This window comes from Mus musculus, chromosome 10 (genome assembly GCF_000001635.26).
Source record: "Mus musculus strain C57BL/6J chromosome 10, GRCm38.p6 C57BL/6J".
Lineage (NCBI taxonomy): Eukaryota > Metazoa > Chordata > Mammalia > Rodentia > Muridae > Mus > Mus musculus.
Window position 1 is genome coordinate 91147370 of NC_000076.6, and position 22563 is coordinate 91169932.

The following is a 22563-nucleotide window of genomic DNA, read 5'->3' on the forward strand; positions in this document are numbered from 1 at the left end:
ATTACAGGAAGGAAGAGGTGCTTGGGGGGTGGGGTTCTGGGTGCTTTTCTCTAACAGGCCCCAACTACTACAATAATTAGAAAGCAGAATAGGTTAAAATGAGAACTAAAGCTTAGTCTATAAATAAATACCACATGATAAGTGCTATACAGAAATCTTAAATTTTATGCTATCTGAAAATCATGTATTCAACAACAAAACTAGAGGTTAATTACTTTATTATTGAATTATATTGTAAACTCTACATCTACGAATTAATAAATGCTTTGCATTTACATCAAGGACACATTTACTCTAGTGGAATAAAACAGACACAGACAAAAGACCAAGTACACATTTTTTTTAAAAAATGGCATGTTTTACCTGGTCCTACCTTTTGCTGTACTGGACCATACTTTCCGATCCCAGACCGACCGGCCTTACATATATGTGAAGTCTGATTTATACCCCCACACTTTTAAATATCAAGTGGGGCTTCTCACAATTTTTAATTATAAACAAAAGATTGAAAGCAATATGAGAAGCTATGTCTGAAAACAAAGGAAGGAAGATGGCTGTCACGGTAGGGTGGGAAAGTTGGGTAAAACATGCCCATGTGGCTCATCTCAAAAAAGACACTGTGACTCTGAGAGGCAAGCACTTGAGATCTAAGTCAGCTCCCCACATGCCCTGGAAGACCAGACCTACATGTTCTGGTCTCAGTGGCAGAAGTGTACTTAAAATGTCTACGAAATATCTAAAAGCTAAATACAGTAAATGTTAAGTCAAAACTGTGTGCTGGTCTAAATATTCATATTCGGCTTCCTCCTTTGTAAAAATTAAAATCGTCTTTACATTTTGGATGTTATTAAAAATAATTTACATTTTTAGTGTGCTTTATGGTCAATGACTGTAAAATTGCAACTTAATGATTTAGTTAAAAATGTTTATGCTTTACTTGATTTTTACTAAAATTTAAATTGACGGCAACTTCATCTAAGCCATACATGAGGTAAATTTCAGCTAAAAAAAAGACGACAACCATCAGGATATCGTTAATCATTTCAGGAGTATACAAAACCATAATGCCCACCTTATTTGAAATTACAAATTAAGCATTAGCTACTACATATGTGATTTAAAAGCAAGTCAGTTATACTTTTAAATCAAATTACATCGGGAATTATATGCCTAAAACAAACAAAAATAACACCCAGACTCAACCCAAAACAAAAAACCCAAAAATCCCTGGCTGAAACAATTTTTTTTTTTGGTTAAAAGAAGACAATGAAATCCAAGTAAAACAGAGGGGACCAGTGTTTAGTTTCTAACTTCTAAACAAACACCCTCACACATTTACCTAAAGAATATTTTGCTAACAATCTGGATGGATGGGACAAATGCTTTACTGTAAATAAAAAGCACAGGATCCCAATGGGAGCCTTAGAGGTAGCTAACAGCTCCCTCAATTGTACAGCCAGCTAAAGCAGGTATCTGCTTCTCTACAAGGTCCCTGTGGAAAGCCAAGCGTACTTAATGGTTTTAATGAAGTAGGACTTCCATGATATGACAGATACTCTAGCGAGTGGTATGGTAAGGCCGCACCAGCACTACCACATGACAGGAGTCACACAAGAGCTTATTGCTGTACCTTCCATGAACAAACGCTGCGTACAGGAAGCACAACTGCGTGGCCGTTTCTCATACTGAACCTCATTCACATTTGTAACATTTTTACTCAGCAGAGAATAAGTCATAAATCTTTTCCGTAAGAATTCCAAGTATTTAATGTGTAGCTTCACATTACATCACCATGTTTTGCCTTATTTTTCAAATACACAAAACAATGCATTTTCCCCAAAAGTGAAATAAGATGTCCACATTAAAAAAATAAAGCCTACAAAAAAGTTCTGGAGCTAAAAAAATTATTCATATGGCACAATGTGATCTCCAAGGTCCAAAATATTGAAATGAGATCCGTGTAAGCATCCTGTCTGCTTTTCAATGCAGCACTAACTTTACTGAGGTGAAATCACAATTTAGTTCTTCAGTCAACAAGTGGACACAAATGTTTTTCTACAGTTATTAAAAACAGGAGATCAAGTTGAATGTGCCGAAATGATTTCTTCAGTTGGATATTTTAGTATCTTGAAGAAAATTAGTGAAGGGATTTCCTTGGTTGGTTTCCATAGCTTGATAGACCAAAAACAAAAACACGGCCACAAGGGCAAACAGCAACATTTTTATCCACATGGGAACGGAGCGTCTCTTCTTTGTCTTTTCTGACTTGACATCTGCCAAGGGAGCATACTTCGGGACGTACTTAGATGAGAACGACTCTTCCATCCTGAAGTCACTGAGCTCGAGCGGCCGGCCTGCAGCACCTTTGATTGGTCTGCGGCAGCTAGCACTGTTCAAAGTGAAACAGAATTCCAGATGATTCAAGTCAACAACCAAACCTTAGTGTGATTTCTAAGCACACTGCAAAATGCAGCAGCAGAAAATCGTCAGATAAAAGCAGGGGATTGACGTATCACATGCTTTTCTTTGTTTGTTTTGTTTTTTGAGACAGGGTTTCTGTGTACCCTTGGCTGTCCTGGAACTCACTCTGTAGACCAGGCTGGCCTCAAACTCAAAGATCCCCCTGCCTCTGCCTCCCAAGTGCTGGGATTAAAGGCACGAGCCACCACTGCCCAGCTATTACATGCTTTTTAGTATTTTCTTTTGTTTTATGGTGAAGATGGGAGGTAAGCCAGGGCCTTGCATCTTTTTATGGATCTATAGTGGGCATTCTTATTACAGAGCTCCAACTCCATTTCTATCTTAAAACTTAGTTTCAGACTGGAGCGAAGGCTGTTTAAAGACGAGCACCCACAGCTGTCTCTCCATCTACTGTTAACCACCAGAAATGGTGATGCCCACCTTCAATTATAGCACTTGGGAAACAGGTGAGCAAATCTCAGTCTGAGGCTAGCCTGGTCTACAGAGCCAATTCCAGAAGAGCCAGGGCTGTTATAGAGCAACCATGTTTCGAATACTCCAAAAAGTTAGCTGTATCATATTATAAAATAGTATTTAGGATAAATACTCTCTAAGCCTGTCTTGGAGGCTGAGTAGTGTACTGTGTGCCTGTAATCGCAGCACTTGGGAAGTGTGTCATGAGTCTAACATCTGCCTTGCATATAGGGTAAATCCAAGATCAGCCTGGTGACTTGAGAACTTGTCTCAAAAAAGAAAATAAAACTTAACAAAAACCAACACAAAACAAAAGCCAGAACCAGTGGCAATGGGATGATGGCTCAGTGGGTCGAGGCACTTGTCACCAAGCTTAATGAACTAAGAAAACCAGCCACAACCTTCAGGTGATGTAGCTTGTACCTGACCACACAAAAACACAAAAAAGATCTCTCCAGATTTCAAGTGTGTGTGTGTGTGTGTGTGTGTGTGCAAAGACAAAACCTGGCTTGCAGCACATACCTGGAATCTCAGGGTTTAGGGGAAAGCAGGAGGATCAGGGGTTCAAGGTTATCCTCAGCTACCCAATGAGTTCAAGGACAACCTGGACTACAGGAGACCAGGCAGGACTAGGACAACAGCTTGGTCAACAAAGCGCTTGCTATTTAGCATGAACACACATGAGCATGTGCGCATTCTTGGCTCAGCCAGTGAGAAAGCACTCACTGCTTTCTCTACCAAGTCCGGTGTCCTGAATTCAATCCTCAGCCCCCAGGGTGAACTCCCAAGAGCTGCCCTCCGACTCACACATCACTCAGTAATAACTTGGACAAGGCAGCTTCTCTGGACAGGCAGAAGACAGAAGGATGGCTGGCGGTTTGTTGGCCCATCTAGCTGAATGTTATGCTTCATGTTTCCTGAGTGACCGTGCCCCCAAATATAAGAAAGGGCCCTGGAGAGGGACGGCTCAGAGAATCAGAGAGCACATCAACAAGCACCACGCTCAGAGGGAGATGCTGTCTCCAGACAGAAAACCGCGAGTTACGGAGGAAGTAACGGACACCCAATGTCTACCTCTGGTTTCCACAAGTAAACACAAACACCCCAAATAAATAATGTTAAAAATAAGCAAGGGAGCGTGTGTCTGTGTGTGTGTGTGTGTGTGTAACTCAGTGGCAGAGAGCTTGCTCTATGTATGGGGCCCTGGATTTGACCCCAACTACTGCCAAACTCTGTCCCCACTTTGTCCCCCAAAGAGTTACATGTAATAAAAATAAATTTTGAATGATTCGATTTTCATAGATGTGAACTACTTGATTCTGAGAACAAAGCTACAACAACGTTGTGATCAAGAACTAAGAGTTCCCTAGAATGCATTTCAACTCAGTTTTATCCATCCAGGTACCTGATTCCCGTCGGAGTGGAGGCTTCGTAGGGGAACATTTCCTTAAGAATATCCCTGTCTACTCTTCGCTCCTCTGTTTTTTCTCCCACCTAGTGAGAAAAAAAGAAACAAACACAAGTTAAAATGTAGTATAAACACACAATAACTTAAATACTTAAGAGATCTTTAGGGGAACAAAATACCCTCTGGCCTCGTTCTGCTATCATCTAGGTATTCAGAGGCCTCCAAGCCTCTTCACCTCTCACCACTGGCATGGTACCTTAGCGTGGTCATTAGAGGGAAACACCCAGCAGCCCAACAAGGCTTGTAAAATCCCTCAAGGGATTTCCTTGCTTTGCATTAAGAAAGCATTAAGAGTGCACCATTTCTCCCTGTTAGGAATCTGTGATATGTAAAGGATTAAATACAGACGATACATAATTAATATAGACCTCTATCTTGTTTTAAAGTCAATTAAACCATTTCAGCTTTTAAAACATTGCTTAAGATTAAAATTATAATAAGCCATGCAGCTAGCATTTTCAAGATCAGTTATACAGGAGTCTACCACACAAAGGTACTTGAAGGTCTTTTCAACAAAAGAAAAGGGCAGCTTCCCTCACAGCCCAAGTAGCATTTTAAACTTGGATTCAACGACAGAAAGAGCCTAATACAAGCAGCACACCAACTCCCCTGCAACCAGGAACTGAAGAGCCACACAGCAGCAGGAATATAGTATTATTAGTATGCCACACTGTATTAATTTCTATTTTCACAACTAAATTTGCCTTTAAACCATATACGCACATATATATATATACATATAAACCTCCCAGTAAAGTTCTGTCTCCTCCCACTTCAAAACCAAACAAAACAAAGCAAAGCAAAGCAAAACTCTGAAAGATGAGAGACAGCATTGGGCTAAATTGTATCCATTTACTTCAGCTCTTGTCAATGGTTTCTTTGGTGTTCTTCTGGTTATGTCTGAGAATTCAGTGATTGGCAGAATAGAAGATGCATGCTTGAAATTTCCAGTCAACCTATTGGCCACCTGCCAAGATTCAAATTATTCAGACTCAGAATTATCCAAATATAGCAAACACACTTAAAATGAAAACAAAACAAAACAAAATATAAAAAAAGATAATTTACTTCTGTAATATTTGATTTTCCCCTAATAAAAATTTAGGGAGTGGGATCTAGAAACACATTCAGTGCTTCACACGTGAAACCTTAGAACTCTTCAAAATTTGGTAAAAAAATTATCCTCATGGTATTTAGGATTCTTCTGTAATTAATTAGATTTATTTCCATTTGCCAAAATTCACCACCTCCCAAATTCCAACTAAGGGTAATTACAAAGAATAGCACTTAGATAGTTTATAAGACATATTTACTAAGGATTCGTTGCTTGAAGCCTTTATAGTTTCAGCTATGGGAGTACTCTCTGAAATTACTGCACCATCTATACGAAAATGCTGTGAAGTTTCCACCTGTTAGTTTGAAAACAGAACAAAAACAATCAGTGTGAAGCAATCACTAAGGCCCTACCGCTCTGCAAACCCGACTCAGCGGCAAGCCCTGCGTCACCCTTTTCCTTGGAGTTCTTCTCGACCCTCTCGTGGACTCCCTAGTTAATGCCTGCAGAGGTCCGCCTGTTGAAGATCCACTCGTCCATTCAGTCTCAGTTACTCCAGCTTGAGAATAGCTCTAGTCAAGCATCGACACATTAAAAAGTCATATCCTAACACAAACCCCTGAACAATGGCCATTTTTAGGACACTGAGAAACCAAGACCTCTCTAGACGTCAGCAATTACAAGCAATGCCACGCCCTCAAAAGGTTTCTAAAGGCACTAATTTTGCTGCTTTGTAATCACCAGATAGTGAAGGGTAATAAAATACACTAGAGTCTGCTGGGGGTACTAACAGCTCATACTGGCTTCTCCTGGGAAGTGCTGCTTGGGAACTGACCTAGCCCTGGAGCTCTATCTGTCTTTAAATAAAAACATATCATTTGTTATGATTCGTTTCCAGGAAGGAAGGAAGGAAGGAAGGAAGGAAGGAAGGAAGGAAGGAAGGAAAAAAAAAAACACTTTTGATGGCAGTAGCTTAGTGTTAGAGCCCCTCTTTATCATGTGTGAGTCCTGGGTTCTATTCCCAGTAAGGAAAAAAAAAAAAGAAAAAAAGAAAAAGAAAACAAACTTCTATGGCTGTTCATAAATCAGTCTTTCCATGTGATTTAACTATTGTAGTAGAATCAGTCAAAATGTAACTGTACTCTTCCCTCCCTACAGAGAGCAGACAGTGGTTGCCTTCCAACCCCAGATTCACTTTTCTCCGGGAGGAAAGAGAACTAACTTCCCCCTCATTTAAGCAGTACTGTAGTGACCAAGCACAGCGGTACAACACGTGTCATCTTGGCTTCAGGGAAGCAGAAACAAGAGAACTGACACAAGTTCTAGCAGAGTCTAGGGTACATATTGAGACTGACTAAAAAAATTAAAAAGTACCTTGGGGATGGGGACATGGCTTGCATCACATACGCAAGCAATACCATGTTTGGCTACTAACATCATACCAAAAAACCCCAAAGCCAAAAAAACCCCACCACCACAACAAAAAAACCTTAGGCCTTTCCCACTAGCTCACCTCCACTCAGCCAATCCGGTGTGTGCAGCGGTTGTCAAGCTAACAGTGCACGAACATCAGCATCAGCCTTACGTGTGTCAGGACTTACTAAGCTACTTCTCACTCTGATCCCGTTTTAAGTAAGCAAGCTGATTTGCTAGCCGTATCACCATTCCAACTCTATAACAGCTCCAAAGCCAATCTCATGTTTATTTGGATTGACACTGTAAGAGTTTCTGTTTTGTTTTGTGGTGGGTTTTTGTTTGTTTTTATTTTTATTTTTTTAGAAATAGTGTTTATGCAGCCCTGGCTGTCCTGGAACTCACTCTGTAGACCAGGCTGGCCCTGAACTCATAGAAATTGGCCTGCCTTTCTCCGGAGTGCTAGGATTAAAGGCATGTGCTACCACTGCCCAGCAAGAGCTTATTTTTTAAAGAAATATATTTTAATTGTATGTGTATGTCTGTACACATACACATCAGAGGCCAATTAGAGGGTCCCCTGTGGCAGGAGATACAAGCAGCTGTGAGCCATGATGTGGGTTTGAGAATCTGACGCAGGTAGCTGCAAGAACACTAAGCAGTAGGCTGTCTGTCCAGCACCAATCTCAATCTCCCTTATCCTGCTATTAGTTAGGGGATCTCTGCTGAATGTAAAATTGATGTCAAAGACACATCATGTAAATAAAACGCAGAAAGCAGACCATGGTAACAAAATAAATTCTTATTATCAGTCAAATGTCCAAATCAGACACACCGTCGGTCTGTGCTCTGAATCCTGGTGACACATTCCTGTCTCTCTTGCCCTGGCCTCCAGCTCTCAAGTCTCATGAGCCTGCCTAGCAGTGCTGCAGCATAAGCACACATTGCCACTCACAGCAACTGACTTTGAGAATGTAAATAAAAATTAATAAAATTATCATCCAATAGCAGAATTTGGAAAGATGCACCAATCACACAGAGGACTATCTCACTAGTATATACAGAATGTGAGTATTCTATGCTTTGAGGCCAAGTAAGATTCACAGTTCCACCTATCATCAGCAAGCTGTTCCCTAGAAAAGTCCTGGTTTATCTTGGGGAAAAGTAGAGGAAACAATTCTTTTCTCCCTGAATTCTATGAAGCTACTAGGTGAGGAATAAGTCAGAATGCATTAAAGAGCTTAGGCGTGTGAGGGTACAGGAGCTGGGCTCTTAAATCTGCACTAACAAAAACCCCATACTGTACTACTTTACAGTAAGATATAACAAGTCTTGCATGGTGCTGCACACTTGTAAACCAGAGGATGCTGAGCCACCAGGCTGAGTAGCCTGAGGGTAGCCTGGGCTGCAAAGTGAGACTGTCTCGAAGTAAGTACACAGCATGTAAGAGTTGCTGGATTTGACTCACAGGACAGAGGGAGGGTCGAGAGAACATGTAAACGTGGAGCGAGAGTAAAGATAAAGAGCTGAGTTACTCTGAAGCGTTCACTACCCACACTTGAATACTGCAGTAGAGGTCTGTGATGTAAAGACATTTGGTAAGGCACTCCAAAAACTAGAAAGCGCTTTCACTCATACATCAACAGAGACAAAATGCTACCTGCAGAAAGAAGGCTGCTTGTCTTGGCTTAAAGAGCCCACAGTGAAACCAACCCTCACATTCACCAAAAGCAAAGTAGCTGAATAGAAGTGTAGCCCATCCACAAATCTCAGTATGCAGGCTGCAGCCATCCTAGGGATGGGGACAAGGGAGAGTGTTTTCATTCGGGAATGAATGCTAAGATGGATGAAAGGAAGGAATGTTTGATGCAAAGGAGCAAATATAAACAACCGATAGTCTTTATTTCCTATGTCACATAAAACTCCAGCAGTCCATTAAACTATTGCCTAAAAACGTAAATATTTTAGGCACAGTATTTTACTTTATATCCTAGTAATGAAAAATGAAAAACAAACAAACAAACAAACAAACAAACCCCCACCGGATTCCATTTAGCAGCCTTAGTGTTATTTTGAAACACATAAAATGCAGGAAAACTACAATTAGAAGGACCAAGACGCTCAGCACGAGACACGCGTGAGAACCCAGGTTTACAGGCTGGATTTGTAAGCTTGAGATGTTATCACATGCTCACAAACTCTCCTCCTTAGGGACAGAGGAGAGAAAGGACACAAAGGGAGGAAGCAGACTCTAGACTCCACCTATCTGGCTGTGAATCAGCCCAGTAGAAAAGCAACTGTACAGCCTGCAGCAGGCTTGGGTATGGTGGGGGTAATGACTGTATTCAGTGATCAGGAATGTAAAAATCATACGTAAGTCAGGCAGTGGTGGTACATGCCTCTAATCCCAGTGCTCAGGAGATAAGAGACAGAGGCAGGGGATCACTGTAAGTTCAAGGCTAGCCGGTTCTACAGAGTAAATTCCAGGACAGCCAAGACTATATCGAAAAATCCTGTCTCAAAAACACAACAAAACAAAACAGCATAAAAAAATTTATTGGGGCTGGAGAGATGGCTCAGCAGTTGAGCACTGACTGCTCTTCCGAAGGTCCTGAGTTCAAGTTCCAGCAACCACATGGTGGCTCACAACCATCCGTAATGAGATCTGGCGTCCTATTCTGGAGTGTCTGAGGACAGCTACAGTGTACTTATATATAATAAATTAATAAATCTCTAAAAAATATAAATTGTTTTTAAAAAAAATTGTTATCCAGTGTGGTTTTACACACCTTTAATCCCAGAATTTGGATCAGTGAGTTTGAGCCAACCTGGTCTACAGAGCAAGTTCTCAGACTAGCCAAGGCTACACAGAGAAACCGCATCTCAAATCCAGTTTTTCCTAGCTGTTTTATTTGAACTTAACTTTAAGGCAGCTAAGGATCTTACCCAGGAACATGAGGTAATCAGTCACAGATATCAAATCACATGGTGAGAAGTCATCACTTTGTGACTATAATAAAGTCACGGGTTTAGGCAGTATTATTCACAGCTGTTAAAATCCTTAACTGAAAAGACCAACAGCTGAACTATTAATTAATTTTAATAGTTTTGAAGGAAATTCATATTTCCTGAAATGATCAGTAGGAAGGCTACAACATCATTTATGAAGTATTCTTTTCAAAGAAACTGAACCCAAACCCAGACCAACCCTTTAGGGCTAAGCTGTCCAATACAGTAGTCACCAGCTCCATAGTTCTATTTAAATAGATAGGAGTCCATAGTCTAACTCTAACAGTTAAAACGAGACTACTCCAGAACTGACAAACATTTTTATTGTGACTACAAAAGGAAAAAAGGCCCAAGTCTCTGCACTGCCACATGCAGGTCTAGCCCCAGTATGCCAGATTACACAGGGTATCAAGAAACAGATAAAACCCTTGAAAACCACCTGCCACCTGCAGCAAGCAGGAAATACCGACATGGTTAACTACGGTCGCCAAACGGAGGACGGAGAAACAGCCACGGTGGGAATTAGTATAGACGTATTGTTCAGACTCAACTTAATTATGCAGTAAACCATTTTTTGGCCAGGATTGGTGGTACACTCCTGTAGTCCTGTAAAGGGTCAGGAGAACAGGACCCTGCCTCTCCCCTCCGATCACACGGAAGGAAGGAAGCAGGACCTGTCGGTGCACAACTGGGATCCCATCTCTGTAATCCCATCTCTCAGGAAGCAGAAAGCTCTACAAGTTAGAGACCAGCCTGGTCAGGCAGGCCAGGGCTTCATTGTGAAGTACTGTTTCAAAAACACCACAGAAACCAGAGGCAGACAGAACATGGAAAAGATAGATGAACAACAAACTGACACATTTTCAAGCTAACGAGTAAAGATGAGGAAAAGAACCTAGGGTGTGGAGGCTAAATCAGAGCCAGTCATTTCCCTCTGTAAAAGAAGGTCTTTATTGATGCCTATGCTCATTCTCTCCCCAGTTTTCTTTTGAAAACTCTACCTTGCCCTTCCTGTCCCATCCCCCCAAAAGAGGAAATTGTCATTTTAAATAATGTACCATACTAGCTAGCTTCAGAGTGTTAAGAAGCTACAAATAAAGGAAATTCAACTGAGAAATCTAGACACAAATGAAACTTTCCCGAGCTTTCAAAGTTGCATCAAAAAGGGTGCATTTTATCTTCTAAAGCAATCATCTCAAGAGGAAGAAGCAGGAGGGTGGAAGGCTGGCCTGCCATACCCGAGACCCCAGGTTCAAAACTGCTGCGCCCAAATCAGAAACAGGCAGCATGACTAATGCTAGACTACTTAAATCCAATAAACAACGGAGGCTATGCTGATGACACATCTCACAAAGTATGTGCCCCACACCACTCAACCATGAATCCAGTCAGTGGGGTGAGCAGGCTGCACGGCGTGTGTGCACCAAAGGTCAAGACATGGGGTGGATGATACTAGTCAGATGACACACCTGGACACGGGGATCATAAAACTACAAATACCTGATTGTGCTCAGTCCTTCTCTGCTTCAGTGTGACTGGCGTCTTGGCTCTGCCCTTTAGCGGCTCCCTCTTCTCAAGCTTCAGCTCTATTTTAGAGTCTGGAAATAACATCGAGGAAATCATTATTCATTGGAACGCTGGAGTCACGTTTTTACTAACAGTACTGGTCGTAGGCACATTAGTACATGTGACGATCTGTTTAATTTTAATACCTCACCAGAGAAAAAGATGTTTAGTAAGATTTATCTTAAACCCTTTCATAGAAAACAGAACAGGCTGAACATACACTCTTATAAACTTAGTTCCTCCCCCCTTTTTAAAAAAATATCCAGTACCAGTGTTTAATCTGGCTACTTCTCCCTACTTACTCTTTTCCATTCTCCCCACCCCTAGACTGGGATTTTAACTGGGATTAAAGGGTTTTCAAGCTGGCTGACCCTGGGGAGGCATTTTCATTAAAAACCAAGGCAAACTTGGAAGTGACAACCATTCTGTCCTTGTAATACATTACTGCTGTATGACAAAGGTTACCTATTAAAATATCACAAGAGGGAGAATTTTAAAAGTGGAAAAGATTGTGTGACACCAACCACTTAATAATTAACGGTAACTTCCAATGATGTGACCGCACTGCTTTAATGTTAATGATGACTCTCCTTAATTACGGGCTCTAGTTCAGTAGCAGACCATATGTAGGCTCCATCCCTAGCACCAAAATAATAAATGAAATTATAAAGTCTCTTACAGTTATTAACCCAATAGTGTAAACATTAAAAAATAAAAATTAAAAAAAAAAAGGCTGAGTATTCTAATTCTTTTAACCTTGGCCTTATCGTAATTCGAAGACCTATACAGACTCTTAAAAAAAGTAGAACTTCCCATCAGCGTGAACATCTGTAACCCCAGCCCCTGGAGCTGCAGGCACCAGAGGACCTCTAGTCCAAGGCTAGCACATCCTACAAAGTGGGACTGTCTCAACAAAACAGGAACTGTTTTCTACTTTTGTGGTCATTTACCATAGCAAGACAGGTCTAGAAATTGGCTTTCTTAGCAAAGAAACAAGAGAGTCAATTCCTAAGGCTTAATTTTATACAAGCTTAATGAAGCAATGCTTCAAACCGATCAAGAGAACTCTGTGACTTTGCTGGCCTTCCAGTCTAACCCTAGTTAATCATATATACCTGCCATTCTCCCTCCCTCTGGATAGTGATTTTTAACTAAAATAGTTCAAACAGGTCAATGAAGACCAAGCAACCAACTCCATCCCCAACACTGTCACCAGATCTATGACTGTCATCTGCATTTGGTATACTCCTCTGCATTATAAAAGCTACTTTTGTTCTTGCTTAACTCAGAAGAATCTAAGAAACCTCAGACAACATAGAGCAAAGTAAATAAATAAATACCTATTAGCAAGGAGAAACTGATTGATTAGACAAACTATGTGGCTACAAATTAAGTTCTTGTCCAAATTTAGATTTTACAGACAATTAAATACATAGTCCTTAAATAGTGAGGAGGACATGTGGTAAGTAGAATATTCCCTGTCACTACTGGGATGTTTCCATGAGGAAATGGCAAAGGCATGTTCATCCACATATATTCAGCTTGTTCAAACTCCAAGAATAAAGCACACATAAAACATGTTTCTGGAGACCACACAAAACTGTTCAAATTTAACAACTTTATTGAATTTGTAGAAGCATTCTACAGGCATACATTGCTTTAAAAAAAAAAATCACACAGCACTTCACAGGTACATGTATACATGTACATTTTAAAGACAAGTAACAGGGCTGTAGCGATGGACTGTGCAGCCTAAGAACATGGTAGTGGTAGACATGGACACCGAGACCGTATTTGATTGTGCCTGAGACTGTTTTCCACAGCATCTCGACAGCTAGGATTCCTTACCTTACAACCATACAAATGAAAACAGGGTGATACATTGCTTCATACAGACACAGACATTAGGGTATAGTAAAAATTCTTAAGGTTTTTAGAAAACATCTTGTTGGTTTTAGCATCCAGATCTATGTAGGACATATAAAATACCTTTAAATACATGTAGAAAATAAAAAAGCCCCACCTTTGTAGTGTCTTGTTTATCTAACAAAATAGCCATGTTGAGTGAAGATGAGGTATACCAGAACTCCACTTACCATCCCTTGCTGTGTTCCTCAAGTGTGGTCCATGTACTTGTATAACTAGGAATTGTTTGTTGGCTACCTCCTCTATCAGACATAAAACTGTACACTGCCTTGTCTATTCGATTATTAAAAATGTGCATAAATGTGTTTGTGTTTATACATACATACAGGTATACAATTTACCTCTTATTTGTTTACAAAGTATCTCTAGATTTAAACTCTTATTACACTTTCTTAAGTGGCTCTGAACTCAGTCACGTGCACGCCAAGTGCATGCATCCTCCCACACACAGAGCAGCAGGGTCTTTCCCTTCTATACATGCACACGCTTGTCTGCGAGCCAAGCAGCAAGTTTGTGCACTGGCACTTAAAAGAGTTACACTGATCTAGAATTATTATGAGGTTTGTTGCAGTACAAAGGTCACTTGTGAGATGGCCTGCAATGTAATGAGTGGACAACAAAAGGACTCATGGCAAAATATTATTTATATAATGAAAGCAAGCAGCAGAAGGCAGAGCAGACTGGAATCACAGGAGCTGTGAGACTCGACATACTACACACGAGACTTCTCAAAGTTAAACTCCTCTGAGCAGGGGGGGAAAAAAAAAATCAGTGTTTCAAGTGACTAACAATGTTTAACTCCGACCTATGCATCAGGAAGTACTCGAATGGCAAACTAAAGGAAGCGAGGGTTCCACTGATATTCTAGTTGCTGAATTCCTTGTATATCTAAAATGTTAAATGAAACAGGAAGCTGTACGATCATGTAAGACAGATGTGACCTACGGAGCTTCAACTGTACTAGGCCTCTACATATGCAATTATACTGTAACTGGATGAGTGGTAGCGTAACACCTTGAAATTAGCTCTATTAGGAGACTAAAGTCTTAGAAAGGTTCACAAATTCTCTAAGTCAAAGTTTCTGCCTTTGTTCTTAACCTCATTACTGCTTATTTCCACGCTTTTTAATAACTTTGTGTACTTCCCCTCCAAATAATGTTCCACCTTTAAAGGGGGCAACAGTCAATTTATTCTTAGAAGCTGGACTAATCTTACAATCCTTCAACCACAGATAACGCCGACCCATGGTAGAAGACCCCATGGCACAGGCAGACATCCTCACTTCATCAAATGCAGCATCACAAAGATATGAAGCTGCATCATAGGTTCTGTTCAGAATCCTGAGTGCCTGCTGTGCATCACTAGGATCTGAATTAATAATCTGTGCAGCCTGACTTATGTCAGCTTGCAGAGACTTAGCTACGAAGGCCGTGTGGGCTGCAATCTGCAATGCTGATGCTGCAGCTTCGTAAGATCTACAGAGAGCTAAGTCCAAATGTTTATCACAAGACTCAGTGGAGGACGCCTGAGTAGCTGCTCGTGGGGTGGCTTCAGAAATAAACCCCAGGATTTCATCATCCACTTTTGGTACTGATAATATCCGTGCTGCCTCGATGGAGGAAACTGGATATCTGCACGCCACCGAGGGCAGCTGCCTATCAATTTGCTGCCACTCCTCTTCCACCACTTTTAGGATAGATTCGTGGAGAGGAAAAGACGGCTCTGAGGCTTCTATTTTATCATGCTGTGGTGGTGGCTTAGACACTTCTACTCCTAAAGTAGTCAGAGAATGAGAGACAACACTTTTGGCAAAAGAAGACCTATGTTCGGATCCAGGTGTATTCTGAAATGCCACACAGGAGCCTGAGTCCCCGCCCCTTGCTGGCTTCTCACTGAGTCTTGGGACTTTTCGGGGAGGGGACAGGGATTCAGAATCTTGATAGCTGGACTGGCTAAGTCTCTTACATATGTTTTCTACATCCAGTGTGGGCACAGAATCAGAAGTCCCAGGCAAACTGCCGACCCCACCCTGGACTAACAGAGAATTGACATAATCTCGAATTGCCTGAGCAAGTGGTGGAGAAATGACCTGCGACCTCTCCGACTCCTGCAGTACTTCTCTTTCACTAGAGAAAACTGACTGATCTGACACGCCAGGCTCCTCAGCACGCAATGGCTGAGCTCTACTCTTCCCTCCACGGCAAATATTTTCCACTATGTCCTTAGAGTAAGTAGTAGTGGTTTCTCTTATCAGTGAAGGAGAAGCTGCAGCAGAGACCAACCTGGCAGCAAATTCACGCTGAGAAGATGGTGAAGAACTTTTCTCTACACATCTATCATAGCTAGACTCTGAAGGAATAAATAAACTCCGTCCAGGGGCTAACTTGTGCGTCTGCCCCTTCCCGGGCAAGGCCGTATCAGTACAAGTCTCCCTAGGTGGGTCTCTCTTAGTGGTTTGTACTTTCTTAGCTGCCTGCAGTTCAGTCCTGCCCAAAGGAGGACGGGTGGAGATTTCAGGGAAAGAAATACCCTGAAAAAATGCACCAGAGGGAGTAGATGCAAGTTCAGAAAAAGGAACACAATCCCTAGCGGACTTCACTTTCTTGTGTTCTTTCTTCTTTCCTGTAGAGGCAAAAGAGGCAGGAAGTTTAAGCATGACTGGTCTGGTCTGGTCTTATTTGCCTCCTTGCTAAAATAGTGTTGTTGAAGAAAAGGGCCCTATACTTCACACTCTCAGCGACTCATCTGCTATACAGTGCCTTGGAAGGCACAGCCAAACTAAAGATTTACAAGATTTACAAGAAAGGCTGCACTATTCTAATTTTAAAGAGAAATATACTTCCTATTCTAGTCCCAAAATATTTAAAAATCACCTATTAATAGAAATGCTATATTTAATTGTTAACACTGTATATTAATTATAGGGAATAAGCACATAAACATGTAATATGGACCAAAAAAAATTACATGGAACAAAAATGGCCCATAAAAGACCCAACCTATCATTTATATAGAATTAAAAAAAAATAAAGTAGCATGTCCTAATCTGGTCATTAAATATAAAAATGAATTAGTAAGCTAAATACCAAATTAATGATTTCTTCTGTAGATGTGATAATGGAGAAGGAAAAAGAAACCTTTGCCTTTATATAAAAGCATCACTTTGAAGCAAAAGTTAAATAGCTATTTAAACAGAAAGTTAAATTACAAGTGTCTGCCCATGCTGCTTTAAAGGATACCTTTCTCAGCTCAACACCTAGTCAGGAAAAAGCCCCTCATGGCTAAGAGCAGTTAAAATGTTACCTTCATCATTGTCGCTGTATCTGTCAGAGTCGTTACTTCCATTCTGCCTTGTGTTTTCTGCAGAGGAAGAGACTGTTGGAAGAGGAGTAGAGGATCTCGATTCAGTTCCCTGCTCCCTCAGCTTCAACAGCTTCTTCTCATATAGCTTCCTGGTTGTTCCTGGGTTAAGGGAGAAGTTCCATTATATTGGCATGAAATTATCTTTTTAAAAGATTAAAAACAACAAACAATATGATGTGTGTGTGTGTTGAGTGTATAGTGCAGAGATACCTAGAGACCAGAGGCCCTGGATCCCCCAGAGCTGGTTACAGGCCTCTGTGTGTCACCCAATGTGAGTTCTCAGAATAAAGCTCTGGTCCTCAGCAAAAACAGTACAATTTCTTTAAACTGGGATCATCTTTCCAGCCCCTACAGAAAACCAGTTTTTAAGCAACATGCTTTCTGTTTCTAAAGTGATTAAAAAAATAATACATAATGTATTCTTTTACAAAATAGTTGTTTCTCTGGGATATTAATACAAGATTATATTTTTCTTTAAAAGATTTTATTGTTTATGTGTGTGGGTGTTTTGTTGGCACGTATGTCTGTACACCATGTGCCTGTGTAGGCCAGAAGACAGTGTTGTATGTCCTGTTACAGATAGTTGTTGGCCACGTGGGTGCTGGAAAGAGCAGCCAGTGCTCTTAAATGCTGAGCTAGGTCTACAGCTCCCCAAAGAACTCTTATATAAACAGAGGGAAACCTTGAACAGAAAATGATTATACGTCACAACACTGAGATCAACATGCCTATAAACAGCCACTGAACTATGGGTATCAAAGTCTATAAATCTTACTTGAATATCTTTAATTTCTACTTTATATTAGTTATATATCTTTCCTTTATTTTTGAATAATAGGTCTTATGACAGACAACTGATATTTTAACATGTAACATATCATGTAATTAGCACATTTTTATGTAATATGTATTTTTTACTGTCTTTCAGAATTTCACAAAAGATAGCAAATGTCTGTTGGTAATTATAACTACAAGTTTGTCTGTGAGTAGCCTGAGAAGTACAACTTTTAATTCCAGCATGTGGGTGGCAAAGCTAGGCAGGCTACACAGTGAGATCCAGACTGGACAGACAGACAAACAAAACCAACTCATCGTTTCCAACTATAGCTGAAACAAAACCCAACCAATCTCCATACTGAGTTCTAATTTTCACAGAACCCTGAAGTTCTGAAGTTCTGTGTGGATTTCTTTTTCTCAGTCTGGAGGTTACTGCCTAAACTCTGTAAGAAAGGCATGATCAACCTGGCAATACACTGCTACCTAGAAAAGTCAATGACAGACCTAGATAGAGGATTTAGTTCTTGCACGCCTTCTGTTTTGTTTGTTCTTTAGACAGACTTAGAACAAAACCCTTAGTGCTAATTAGGGAACTGACACTCAGGGCCTGAGTACTTGCACTCTACTCATTATTCTCTAATTCACTAATGCAGACGACGCGGCCTGATAAGATCCACAAGGCTTACAGAATAGCACAATACGATCCCTAAATAGGACAATATCAGCAACTGGTAATCTTACATATAATCTACTAAAACTCCCCCTCCTTATTGAGAGTTAAGGAAACTAAAATGTTAATGGTTAAATAGTGACAAATGGTCTCAGAAGATCCCCTAACAATTAATAAGGGTATAAAAATGGGGCTGAAGAGATGGCTCAGTGGTTAAGAGCACTGATTGCTCTTCTAAAAGTCCTGAGTTCAAATCCTAGCAACCACATGGTGGCTCACAACCATCCATAATGGGATCTGATGCCCTCTTCTAGGGTGTCTGAAGACAGCTACAGTGTACTTATATATAATAAATCTAAAACAAAACAAAAAACAAACAAATAAAACCCTTACCCACAATGGGACCAGGATTCACTCCATATCTTACAAGCTGATCCAGAAGTTCTTCATTAGAGAGCTCTGTCACATCCAGATCATCTTTATCTTCTAGCCTGGGCTTATCAGTTTTCTTTGTGGCTTTCTGCAAACAAAGTACAATTATCTCCTCTATATGAAAGAACTCATTTACATGACATTCTCTATGCAATCAACAAGGTAACTTATTTTCACATTAGCCCCAACAATTTGATTAAACTGAAACCCAGAATTTGGGGCTGGAGAGATGGCTCAGCAGTTAAGAGCACTGGCTGCTCTTCTAGAGGATCCAGGTTCAATTCCCAGCACTCACATGGCAGCTCACAACTGTCTATAACTCATGTTCTGGGGATCCGACACCTTCACACAGACATGCATTCAGGCAAAAAAAAAAAAAAGTACAGAAAATAAAAATAAAAACACTGCTCTTGAGGGTTGAGGGCAGCTTAGTGATAGGGTGCTAACTGCCTAACTGAAGAGACAGTAATGGCATCTAGTGTACAAAAGCAAATAAAAGCAAAGTAAAATAAATGGCCTCCTAGGACACTGGACACAAATGGCACATATACATGCAGGCAGAACACCCATATCTAAGTCATTAAAAAGCAAAACGAAACCCTTCCTATCAGACACGATGGGCTGTGAATATAACTCCACACTGGAGTGTGTGCCTAGCATGCGCTGGGTTCCAGTCTTCCCTTAAAAATAAGAAAGAAAAAAAAAAACAAAACATAAGCCTCTTGAATTTACATTTCCATAATGAAAAAACTTCAAGTGAACAAGAAATACATTTTGAAGCAGGTAATCTGCTTGCATAAAGTGAGCCCAGAAAGTTGGGGTCCACCAACAGGCTATTTGATATTAATATTTATTTAATCTGTAGGGGGAAAAGTTTCAGGAAAGTAACACCGCCTAATAAATACTAAATTTAATAAGAACAAGTAGTGGGTAGTTTGGTGTATTCTGTTAACAAAGCAGTTTCAACCAAAGAGTAACTGTATGGAATTTACCACCCTTAAAGTAGCTTTAACTATGTGCACGCAGTCAGTACCTGTGGAGACCACAAGAGGGTATCAGATCCCCGGAACAAGGAGTTCTGACTGTGAGTAACCATGTCAGTTCAGTGCTGAGAAGCACACCTAGGTTCTCTGAAGAGCAGCCAGAGCTCTTAAAGACTGTATGTAATCCAGGGTGACCTTGTTGAACTCCCAGCAGTCCTCCTGCTGCCACCTCCCATGTTGTAGAACTAAGCGCAAGCCAGCATACCCAGCTATAAAATACGGCATGGGGCACGTCATGTATCTAACTGTATTTCATCCTTCTGCACTATTCAGGAGTCAGGTCCAGTCAGAGCTGTGGGAAGGAAGCCCTGTCTTAAAACAAAACAAGAAGAAGCACCCACCCACCCACCCACCCACAGACCATCAGCACAGGCAGTGGGGCATACCTCAGCTCCCAGCACACGGAGCCCGGGAAGAGGATCCTAAGTTTAATGCCAGGCTGAGCGATACAGCAAGAATTTCTGTAAGCAAATAGACAACTATGCATGCCTGAAGTTCCTTCCTCCCCTGACAGGCTCACCAGGAATGTTACTATGCTCCGCTGGATCCCTAACAGCGAAACTTTCATGCTTGGCACGCTCTAACAAAAAGGCAGATTGCCAACCCCACAAATGTGTGCTCTTGTGTGTACTATCTAGGTGATTTTAACACCTAAAAATACTGCTACCAAGACAGATAACTAGACGCCTAAATCTCCCCCCCCCCATACCACAGGACCCATCATATGCATTCAAGGTAGAATTCTATGATGGTAATACATATGAAACAATCATATCCTTTTATGGAATTATCCTTAATTTAAAAATATTCACGAAGGCTGGGCATGGTGGAACATCCTACTATCTAGCTCACAGGCGACCAAGGCAGGAAAAAAACAGGGGAATAACTTTTATACAAGCAATCAAAAATGTTCTACATTTCTTCTGAAATTCAAGATACCTTCCCTATGCTGCACTTTAAAGTGGTAATTTAATTCCTAAATCAGAACTCACTTTATTCTTGTACTTGTTTCCAATATTGGTTTCTCGAGTAGTTGATACCACTGAGTCCAATCAAGACATTTATATTTAAAAAGATTTAAATAGTGCAGGTGGAGAATACACACCTATCATATGAGACCCACTGAGAGAAAGAGCCCCCACCATAAAGAGCTGGGTTGGAGCCAGCATCCAAGGGATATAGCAAGAACTGTGTCTCCACCAAGTGCTGGGCATCAATGCTCCTTCTGGAGCATCCGAAACTGTCCTCTACTCTTGTACGGCCTAGCCCCATAGTAAGTGCTCACAAAAAAGGAAGGATCTTTCATGTAAGTTGAGCTGGTAAGAGGAAATATGACAATTTTTTTTCTCCTGTTTTGTTTTGTTTTGTTTTGTTTTGTGTGTGTAGCCCTGGCTGTCCTAGAACTCAGAAATCTGCCTGGCTCTGCCTCCCAAGTGAGCCACCACTGCTGGGCAATTTTTTGTTGTTGCTGTTTTAAAGATTTATTTATTTATAGTACACTATAGCTGTCTTCAGAAACAAGGGAAGAGGGCATCAGATGGTTGTGAGCCACCATGTGGGTGCTGGGATTTGGACACAGGACCTCTGGAAAAGCAGTCAGTGCTCTTAACCACTGAGCCATTCTCCAGCCCTATCAGCTACTACATTTTACTTAAAGTGGTTGTGTGTGTGTCTGTCTGTGTGTGTTCACATTCTGGTACAGGTATGTGTCTTCCACATCTTTAAAAAAGACATGCCACTGGTGTGCCCAGCTTTTTATGTGGGTGCTGGAGATCAGGTCCTTGTGTTTTCATGACAGGTCATCTCCCTAGCCCCCTGAATGGCTTTAGCCCACAAAAAGCATGGGACTTTGCCACTACACGAATCACTGAAGAAAATGTAAATATATACATAAAGGCGTTTTTCTTGGCTATAAAGAATAAAATCATGCCATGTACAAAAATGGATGAAAGGAGATTATGTTAAGTGAAATTTGCCACACAGACCCAGGCATGGTGGCACATACCCACAATCCCAGTACCCGGGAATCAGAGACAATGTCATCCTGGGCTACAGTGCATTCAAGCACAGTCAGGGTCACAGGACATCCTATCTCAATCCCCCTTCCAAAGACAAATAAATATTCTACCTACACACTCTAATATGCTGGGTCTAGATTTAGGAAAAAATACATGACATGTAAAATTGAAGGGAGTGCAAGGGGACTAATGTGAAGGGAGAAAGGGGTTGGGAGCCACGGGGGAACTTGACACACGGGTAAGTAAAAAGTTAGGAGGAAACCCATTATTTTGTAGAATTGAAAATACAGTAACATGGGGGCCCCAGTGTTCTTAAGCTGGCTGCCCTTCCAGAGGACCTTGGTTCAATTCCCAGCACCCACATGGACGCTCAACTCCAGTTCCAGGGGATATGGCACCCCCCAGACACATGCAGGAGAAACACCAATCAACAAACAACAAAAAATCTTCAAACACACACACAAACAATAACATGGTATGTTTGCCCCCACAGAATCCACAAATAGGAGACACCAAAGACAGTAGGCTGGTCAATATTTACTTGGTTTTAGGCAAGAGCTCAAGTAGCCGAGGACGGCCATGGACTCAGGGATTACAGGTGCCCGACGCTGTAATTCACGGGGCTAATGCTTACTAGACACTGATTTGTGCCAATCGTTTGTTTTTTCGAGACAGGGTTTTTCTGTGTAGCCCTGGCTGTCCTGGAACTCACTCTGTAGACCAGGCTGGCCTCGAACTCGGAAATTTGCCTGCCTCTGCCTCCCAAGTGTTGGGATTAAAGGTGTGCGCCACCACCGCCCCGAGATTTGTGTCAATCTTAAAACACTTAGGCATTGAAAGTTAAGGGTAAAAGTTTTCTCAACTAAATCCACACATGCGTTTGATGTAAC

General features: G+C 41.1%; 1 protein-coding gene across 8 annotated transcripts in view; it reads right to left on the reverse strand.

Annotated features, from left to right (window-relative positions):
* Window positions 1–201: 201 nt before the first annotated feature.
* Window positions 202–22563, reverse strand: part of Tmpo (thymopoietin) — a 34182-nt gene continuing 11820 nt past the window's right edge. For 3 of the 8 annotated variants that reach the window (XM_006513590.4, NM_001080129.2, NM_001283048.1), the window contains exons 2-9: window positions 18574–18700; window positions 16674–16832; window positions 11379–11476; window positions 5909–6028; window positions 5716–5811; window positions 5259–5369; window positions 4340–4428; window positions 202–2389 (exon numbers count right to left, since the gene is read on the reverse strand). In XM_006513590.4, coding sequence (XP_006513653.1) covers window positions 2107–2389; window positions 4340–4377 — 321 coding nt within the window. In that variant the 5' untranslated portion in view covers window positions 4378–4428; window positions 5259–5369; window positions 5716–5811; ... (2 more) ...; window positions 16674–16832; window positions 18574–18700 and the 3' untranslated portion in view covers window positions 202–2106. Of the gene's footprint in view, window positions 2390–4339; window positions 4429–5258; window positions 5370–5715; window positions 5812–5908; window positions 6029–11378; window positions 11477–13047; window positions 15993–16673; window positions 16833–18573; window positions 18701–22563 lie in introns of those variants that run through there. The other 5 variants (XM_030245061.1, NM_001080131.2, NM_001080130.2 and 2 more) reach the window with 4 other exon arrangements.